The sequence below is a fragment of the Centroberyx affinis genome, unplaced genomic scaffold, assembly GCF_046629955.1.
Source record: "Centroberyx affinis isolate AG114_WGS23_722 - 3 ecotype Tasmania unplaced genomic scaffold, CSIRO-AGI_Caff_v1 ptg000924l_1, whole genome shotgun sequence".
NCBI lineage: Eukaryota > Metazoa > Chordata > Actinopteri > Beryciformes > Berycidae > Centroberyx > Centroberyx affinis.
In genome coordinates, this window is record NW_027279503.1 from 310 (window position 1) to 10,000 (window position 9,691).

The 9,691-nt window shown below is 42.6% G+C and overlaps 1 protein-coding gene across 1 annotated transcript in view; it reads right to left on the minus strand.

Moving 5' to 3' along the window:
• Positions 1-212: 212 nt before the first annotated feature.
• The window catches only part of LOC139645908 (collagen alpha-1(XIV) chain-like), a gene marked incomplete at its 3' end in the record, with an annotated part of 102,260 nt that continues 92,781 nt past the window's right edge, over positions 213-9,691 (minus strand). Inside the window, exons 13-18 of the mRNA XM_071521778.1 lie at positions 5,805-5,944; positions 4,465-4,591; positions 3,588-3,727; positions 2,570-2,702; positions 1,514-1,558; positions 213-358 (exon numbers count right to left, since the gene is read on the minus strand). Coding sequence (XP_071377879.1) covers positions 213-358; positions 1,514-1,558; positions 2,570-2,702; positions 3,588-3,727; positions 4,465-4,591; positions 5,805-5,944 — 731 coding nt within the window. The remainder of the gene's footprint in view (positions 359-1,513; positions 1,559-2,569; positions 2,703-3,587; positions 3,728-4,464; positions 4,592-5,804; positions 5,945-9,691) is intronic.

Genomic DNA, 9,691 nt, shown 5'->3' on the forward strand with positions numbered 1-9,691 from the left:
CCGCCCACACTGTTTGATTGACAGGTGATCTGTGGAAGAGCAGGCTGAGGGACAAAGATGGAGACTGAATTTAAAAGTCCTAATCTTAAACCAGCACCTTGAAAAAAGAAAGACCAGCTAAATGTCCATAGTTAGTTCTGGATCTTACAAGAATAAACCTACAAGAGCTCACACACACACACACACACACACACACACTCTCTCTCTCTCACCGTCTCCTCTGCTCGGTCGCCCCTGGCGGTGATGTAGGTCAGCCTGTAGTGTCTGACGTTCCTGGAGTCGAGCATCTGCCAGGCGACATGAAGGCTGTAGGTGGTTTCATCATCGATCTGCAGGTTCCTCACCCCGAACCGAGGAGCTGAGACAGACACACAGAGAAACATCTGAACTGATATCAGAGAGAGAGAGGAGGAGGAGAGGAGGAGGAGGAGGAGGAGGAGGGGGAGGGGGAGGAGCACACAGAGAAACATCTGCACTGATATCAGAGAGAGAGAGGAGGAGGAGGAGGAGGAGGAGGAGGAGGAGGAGGAGGAGGGGGGGAGGGGGAGGAGCACACAGAGAAACATCTGCACTGATATCAGAGAGAGAGAGGAGGAGGAGGAGGAGGAGGAGGAGGAGGGGGGGGGGGGAGGGGGAGGAGCACACAGAGAAACATCTGCACTGATATCAGAGAGAGAGAGGAGGAGGAGGAGGAGGATTTGGAGAGAGGAGGAGGAGGAGGAGGAGGATGAAGTAGAAGAGGAGGAGCTGGAGCACACAGAGAAACATCTGAACTGATATCAGAGAGAGGAGGAGGAGGAGGAGGATGAAGTAGAAGAGGAGGAGCTGGAGCACACAGAGAAACATCTGAACTGATATCAGAGAGAGGAGGAGGAGGAAGATGAGGATTAGGAGAGAGGAGGAGGAGGAGGAGGGGGAGGAGGATGAAGTAGAAGAGGAGGAGCTGGAGCACACAGAGAAACATCTGAACTAATATCAGAGAGAGGAGGAGGAGGAGGAGGTGGAGGAGGAAGAGGAGGAGATGGAAGAGGAGGAGGAGGAGGAAGAGGAGAATGAAGAAGAAGAGGAGGAAGAGGAGGAGGAGGAGGAGGAGAAGGAGGAGGAGGAGGAAGAGGATGAAGAGGAGGAGGGAGAGGAGCTGGAGGAGGAGGAGGGGGAGGAGGGGGAGGAGGTGGAAGAGGAGGAGGAGGAGGTGGAGGAGATGGAAGAGGAGGAGGAGGAGGAAGAGGAGGAGATGGAAGAGGAGGAGGAGGAGGAAGAGGAGAATGAAGAAGAAGAGGAGAAGGAAGAGGAGGAGGAGGATTAGGAGGATGAGGGGGAAGAAGAGGAGGTGGAAGAAGAGGAGGATTAGGAGGAGGAGGTGGAGGAAGAGGTGGAGGAGGAGGAGGAAGAGGAGGTGGAAGAGGAGGAGGTGGGGGGGATTGGGTGGGGGTCGGACAGCAGGGAGAGGGAGGAGGAGAGGAAGGAGTGAAGGAGAGACAGCTGATCAGAAGAGCAGCAGCTGAAGCCTCACCTGCTGTGGTCGTGGTCGTCGTGGCAACAGTGGTCGTCTTCTCAACTAACAATGAAACAGATGATTTATTAATCATCTTATCAAAACCATTCACAGAGGATTAAAGGAGAATTTAACATTTGAAAGACATGCAAGATTATCTTTTCTGCAGCGAGCTGATGGTTGCTTGATTGACTTATTGAATTATTGAATGAATAAATTAATTACTGAATGAAAGAATGAATCAGTCACTTGTTGATTGAACAAAAAAGTGAAGGGGTCTGAACCCACTGCACATGAGAACAAAAGACAGGAGAAGTGAGGAAAGGTCGCTGACTGGCTCCAGTTGGCATTATATACAGGACTGTGCAAAGGTCTTAGGCACGTGTAAAAAAAATCCATAAATAGAATAGAATAGAATGATCTTTATTGTCATTATACTCAGGTATGAAATTTCGCCTGACTTCTCTCAGTGTAGTTAAAATAAAACAAATAAATAAAAGCAGTAGTAAAAGCAGTAACAGTAGCATAATGCTACGAAGGACTTGTGCAAGTACAACTTAAAATTAAAAGGCACTAGTTAAATTAAATTTACACATTTACAAATGTACAAAGGTATGGAAGCCATTTCCGCCAGTGTGATGAAAAAAACGGTCCTGTAAGTCATTATAATGAGAAACTTTCTCAAAATAATGACTTAGTATCTCAAAATAATGAGAAACATTACTTTGAGATACTAACTCATTATTTTGAGAAAGTTTCTCATTATTTTGAGAAAGTTTCTCATTATAATGACTTACAGGATCTTTTTTTTTTCATCACACTGGCGGAAATGGGCTTCCATACAAAGGTGAAGTGAAAATGCTTTCAAAAACAATGAAATGAAAATTTTCTAAATATAAAAAAAATGACTATAAAGAGCAGTCTACTGACACACTAATGCAGAAAACAAATACACATCTAAGACAAAATGTATATAAAACATCTAGGGTGCCTAAGACTTTTGCACAGCACTGTATTGAATATCATGTATATAATCATGGTTGGAAGACTCGGTTGGAACGGCTCTGTGGTTACCGGTGGACTCGACCAGGATGACATCATCGCTCTCCGACTCGTCCCGGTAGATGGCGCCCAGCAGGACTTCGTACTCGGTGGACGGCTTGAGGCCCGTTATCAGGTAGCTGTTGATGTTCCCGTTCACCAGAGACTGAGGCGGCAGGTTCATGGTTTAATAATTAGAGAGAAATAAAACACATACATGTAGACAACAGACACACTTCCACCGCTCATACACTGACTACATCCACTCCTTCACCTCTAACCCTGACCTGAACCAAACTGTTTTCTTTCAAGTCTCTCCTCAAAACACATTTTTATGTAAAGGATTTTTTTACTATGATTTTTTTTCTTAGTTGTTTTTTTTACTTTTATTCCTTGTTTCTTAGCTCTATATTTACTCCACTGATCTTGTTGCTGTAGCCATATTTTATAATATAATAATATATTTTTTATCATTTTTTATGATTTTCATTTCATTTTATTTATTTGTGCTTACTTTCTATTCTTTGTTTTTTCTAGTGTTTTTATTCCATGCTTTTATTTATTGTAAAGCACTTTGTAACAATTATTTTGAAAGGTGCTATATAAATAAAGTTTATTATTATAATTATTATTATTATTGTTATTATTATTATTATTATTATTAACCCTCTCCTCTGCAGGTTTAACCTCATCGCTTACCTCATTTAAACCTGATCCTAATCCTCATATTAACCCTAAACCCGAGTCCTAACCCTAAAATAACTGAACTGAACTGAATGAATGTGTCCAATAAGTTGTAAAATATATTTTGCTATATTCCTGGAAAATTCCCTGATATTCCCTGAGAATTTATAAAATTCCCAGACATTCCCTGTCTGGATGGCACCTCTCTGAACTGAACATGATACTCCAGTTATTCCAGTGGGAAACCTGTTTTCCACTTTCCTCATCTGTCTATCCTTGTGAGGACATTTGGACCTCACATGTGTAGGGATACGTGAACACACACACACACACACACACACACACACACACACCCTCACCCCCTCACCTCCTTGCTGTCCCCCCCCTCGCTGGGCGTCCAGGTGAGGCGGTACAGCACCACATCAGAGGCGGCGTGTTGCCATGACACCCGGAAGCTGTCCGTGGAAATGTCACTGCTCTTCAGACCGAGCGGGTCCGGGACGGTCTCTACACACACACACACACACGCACACACACACACACGCACACGCACACGCACACGCACACACATGCACACACACGCACACACACACACACACAGTTTCTTATGGTTATATAGTAATAACAGGCTGGGCAGCTTATGCTGTAACCAGCAATACCTGAATCCATTTCCATTTAGTATTGCAATTTAATAGAACCAAACAAAGAAAAATAGAACAGAAATAGAAAAATAGGAAAAAAACAGAACAGAGAAAATAGAAAATAATAGAAAAAAATATAGAAAAAAACAGAAAAATATTAGAAAAATAGAACAGAAATAGAAAAATATAGAAAAAAAGAAAAAAAAAGAAAAAAAAATAGAACTAGAAATCCTCTGTCTGCAGGTGTTTGGAAGACAAATTCAAGACTTTTTAAGAAAATTTCAATGCTGCCTGGAACTGAAGTTAAGACCAATTTAAAAACAAAAAGACACCAGGAAATTAATTGTTAAGAGACTTAAAGTCAGTTTATGTTTATGAAAACAGATAAGATGAATTTTGTACAACTAAACCAGTTAAAACTGTTCTGGAAGTTCTGCTCTTCTAAGAATGGACAAAGAGGAACCTCATTGCATGGTAAAGGAAATAAAACCTCTGATAACTGTATTTAAGACATTTTAAAAGTTTAGATAATGTAGTTTAAGTCTACAGGTTAAAGGTTCTGCCTGACAGACTTGAGGTACAGAAGCTGCTGTGTGTTCGTACTTGTGGTGAAACTGTCGGTCAGCGGCTCGGCTTGGCCCTCGTCATACACGGCGAAGACGGCGACGGTGTACTCTGTCAGGGAGGTGAGGTTCCTGAGCAGCCAGGAGGTCACATGACCCACGTCCACCTGAGACACACAGGACACCGTTACCCTGTCTGTCCGGGTCTACGTCCCTGACCGGGACGCTTCCCCAGAGCTTTTTAGAAAACAGGATTCTGTCCCTGGTTCAGTTCATTTTGTCACACCACAGTTTGCCGGCGGGGCGGTGTCTGGATGTTCGGGCCGATCACAGAACTTAAAATGGAAAACTCCACCCAGCCGGGAAGCCGGGCCGCATTGAACAAACGCACAATCAAATGACAAGTGATAGCAAGTGCCTAGCTATCACACTCACACACACACATTCATCTTATCTCTTACTAATCTCAACATTAGTGTAATGATATCAGTATTTGTTTCTAATTTCCTAATTTGTTTCTTTTTATTTCTTCTTTCGTTTGTTTACATCTTTATTATATCATTAAAAGTATTATAATGCACATATCAAAGGACAATGGGAACTGGAGCTAAATACAATAGCAGACGATGACGCCTGGGAAAACATGTTCCAGATGTCACAGGGAGCCAGCTATGGAAAGAATTTGATTGGAAGGTTAAAATGTGGTTCTTTAGGACCCCGCTGACATCCTGCATCCTGCAACACAATTCTACCAACAAATGCTGGAGAAACTGTGGTTTGGTCGGAGACCATACTCATATATTGGGACTGCCTGAAAATACAGACATATTGGAAAAACGTCAAAGAAGAAATGGAGAAAATTCTGGAAACGGACATTCCCCTGGACCCGTTATTGTTTTTATTGGAAGTATCACCTGAACTCCTGTTTACCACAGACCAGTGTTATTCACTGCATATTTTGTTGATGGTTGCAAGAAAAATAATTACTATTGGATGAAGCCTAACCCTCCCACGATTGTTCAATGGCTACAAAAAGTCAAACATGTTTACATGATGGAACACATGACTGCCCAGCTACAACTAAAACTGCCTATTTTTATAAGAAAATGGTCATCAGTTATTGACTACCTTAGGAATCTTGTACTTTATTGCTCAGATGTATAATTTTTGTAGGTGTATGTATAGGTAGATGTGTGTGTGTTCTACTTCTGTCAGGTGTCATTTCATCTATATGTGTATGTATGTCAAGTGAAGCCCAATCTCAAGGTGATTTTGTTTTGTAATGTTAATTGCCTGTTAATGTGTGTTAATGGCAATAAAGTTAAAAAACCAAAAAAAGCATTATAATGCATTAATATTCGGCCCGCTGCCTCCTCTCACCTCATTGGTCTGGACTCCGTTGGTCTTGACGTACATGATCCGGTAGCCGTTCACCTTCCTGGAGGCGGAGTCCCAGCTGAGCCGGGCGGAGCTGTGATCCACGGCCGAGAAACGCAGGTTCTTCGCCGGGGTCAGAGGTACTGGGGGGGGGGGGGGAGCACAGGTTAGAACAGTGATTCTCAACCTTTTTCATATCAAGGACCCCTAATTTCGTCCACAATAGGGCCACAGACCCCCATTTGATGAGATTTTGACTCTTGGGCCCAAATCTGAGAATATGTGTAGATATTGTTAGATATGATTTTGTTCAGAATCCCATGACTGTCTGTATTGCAGGTAGAGAGATAACAGAGAAACTACGATCAAAACAGTCATTCTTCTACATTCTCTAAGTCTAACTTCTTATAAAGGAAATAATGAACCCCCTGGAACCCCCTCAAGAACCCCTGGTGGTCCCCGGACCCCACGTTGAGAACCACTGGGTTAGAACACATATCATGTTCTCACACTTAGAGATCTATGGTAATACATTATATTTATGTCACACTTTCAATAAAATTAATCTCAGAGCGCTAGAATGAAAGCTGCACTTCAAATCACTGACTTTAAATGACTTGCCTTTAAAAAATACACATCTGCACATATAGCACACATATCATGTTCTCACACTTGGTAATCCCACTTTGACTAAAAAACAAATCTCAAAGAACTAGAAAAAAAAAAATGCTATTAAAGCTGCACTCGGTAAATTTTGCACAAAAAATAGTGACTTTAAAAAAAAGACTCAAAAAAGTGACTCGATTACAGCAACGTGAGGAAATGGAATTAGTTTCTTCCACCTTCGCTCATCGTGTCAGGACCGAACTCCTCACACACTTCATAAATATTTCTGGTGCTGACAGATATCAGCGCTCTAGGAACATGCGGACACACACACACACACACACACACACACACACACACACACACACACACACGCAAACTGTGCCAGGACCAGTCGAGAATCGTTGGTTTCAAGCTGTTGCAACAGCACCACTGCTGCAAGGGGTCAAAGGTCGGAGTATCTTTTTATTTTGGACGTGATTTCACACATACACACACACACACACACACACACACACACACACACGGACACACACACACACACACACACACACACACATGGACACACACACACACACACACACACACGGACACATGGGGCTTTGAACCCGGGTTAGTGGACTCCACTGTTTTAATTATACAGTGGACAGAACCTCATTACGCCTCTCACCCTCCCTCAGGCCCTCTCTCTGTTTGAGTCTCTCTCTCCCTCCCTCTGTCTCTCTCTCTCTCTCTCTCTGTTTGAGTCTCTCTCTCTCTCTCTCTCCCTCTCCCCTGTGTCTCTAAACGTGAACGTACTGCAAAAGTCCAGAGAAAGTGGCCTCTTTCTCTCTCTGGGTCTCTCTCTCTCAGTTTTGCTTTATCTATCTCTCTATCTCTTCCTCCTCCTCTCTCTCTCTCCCCTCTCTCTCTCTCTCTCTCTTTCTCTCTCTCTCTCTCAGTTAATTCAACCGGGGAATATACTTTCAGAAGCGCAGAGGAAACTTTTCTGCTTAGAATTACTGATGTTTTCTTTTTTTTTTTTTTAAAGAAATCCTGATTGTGCCTGCCGTTCCTTCACCTCAATTATACCGAGGGTCAGAATAAAGACTACAAGCCTGAGAGAGAGAGAGAGAGAAAGGGAGAAAGAGAGAGAGAGAGAGAGAGAGAGAGAGAGAGAGAGAGAGAGAGAGAGAGAGAGAGAGAGCAGGGTCATGGTGGGACTGAGGAGAATGGGAAATGGAATAGTTAAAGAGACACTGTGGTTTCAGAAGTCTGTCTGAGATCGGTCCACAGTCTGTTTTAAAGGGCAAGTTGGGTAAGTGAATAATGAAAGTAAAACACGAAGGGCTTCAGTCCATCTCACTATATGATATATCCAACTCTGACACAAATTTTAGTCAATATTTCAAAACACAAACTGCTAATCCTCAAAGACGTGGCGGTTATTTGTCACTCGACCGCCATAAAAACCAGAATATAAACTACTCCCCAAGATCTGGGGCCGGATTCACAAAACCCTCTTAAGAAAAAAAATCTTCTCAAGTGCCATTTTTTTGCTTAACTTTAGTCTTAAGAAAAAAAAATAGGGAAAAATGGTATTCTCAAAAACAGTTCTTATATATTTTCTTAACTTTCTTCTTATGTTTCTTCCTAAGAAAAACTTAGGAATAAATGGTATTCTTGAAATGAAAGTTCTCAAATTTGTTCTTGATTTTTTTCTTAACTTTAAGACGGCCCTTCACCTGTCTTAAAACTCCTACAGTGAAAAGGTAAGCCTCTAATATCATATATTTAAACACATTTTAGACAAGTAGGTTATAGTTCAAAGTCTTCATAGGTTCCCCTACACCTAACATTAAGATGAACATTTATTGTAAAGCTTTATTTGGTGTAGGGCCAGGTAGGCCTCTGTCTCATGTCTGTTGGAAATAAGCTGCAAATTTTACAGTTACCAACAGCAACCAATGTTTAAATCTTTGCTCTAGTTGCTCTAAATAGGTTTTTCCCCAATTGTTTTGTAGATGGAAGCACTTTGGGTTGCCTCCTAGCCTTGTCTCCTAGCCTTGTCTCCTAGCCTTGTCTCCTAGCCTCCTAGCCTCAATGGCAGTAAGCCTAAAGTTTATTAACCAGAATTAATTCAGGCCCTATTTTGAGAAGTTCTTAAGTAGGAAAATTAAACAAATTCGTAAGAAATGAGACTGGTTACTAAGAAAATATTGAGGAATTACACTTAAGCTCTTAAGTGTAAGCTTCTTAAGAACTTCCTAAATTTCCTCTTATGTAATTTCTTAAGATCTATCTTAAGAACACATTGGTGAATCCGGCCCCAGATCAGATGCAGCTGGACGAGTTTGTATAGCTTTCAGATTTAGTTAGTTGGATATATCAGGATTTACTTTCATGCCAATCATGTGGTAAGAGAAGGTAAAAGTCTCTGAGGTTTTATTTAAAAATGAGGAATCACGAAAACTCTTGTCACTGCATTATAACGCAGAAATAGTTTAAATTAATCTCAACAAAAGGTAATTCCCGGGAAGCCGACTTCGCTGGCTGGATGGAGCAGTAAAGCCCTGTGTGTGTGTGTGGTGTGTGTGTGTGTGTGTGTGTGTGTGTGTAGTTTTATTTCACCATGTAAAGTCATGTGAGAGAAACCTCTGACCCCAAACAGCAGCAGCAGCAGCGTCCTGATCTGACCTGCGTTCAAAGCCTCAACACGCGCCGTAAAGACACACACACACACACACACACACACACACACACACACACACAGCCGCAGCCCCGGACCTTAAAGAAGACTTCATAAAACCTTAATTAGTGAGCGTGGAGGGGGGGGGGGGGGAGCTGGTTCGCTTGTCAAGGCTTCAAAACCCCTAGAATGAAATAGAGGCACACAAATAGCTGTGGGACGGGGGGAGCGAGCCGGCGCCATGCAGTCGTTCTGGCGTCCCGCCGGGTTGCCAGGTCTGTCGGGGCGCGTTCCGCACAGCGAGCGAGCGAGCGAGCCGGGACCTGCCGCGTCCCGAGAGACACACACACACACACCCCTGCAAACACTGTGGGATGTTTCTCTTTCTGGAATCTTACACCAGAGATTCTAATCTCTTTCATATCAAGGACCCTAATTAGAGCCACGAACCCCCATTTGATGAGATTTTGTCTCTCGGACACAAATCTGAGAATATTTTTATTGTCAGATATGATTTTGTCCAGAATCCCATGACTGTCTGTATTGTAGGTAGAGAGATAACAGAGAAACTATGATCAGAACAGTCATTCTTCTACATTCTCTAATTGTGTTCTTG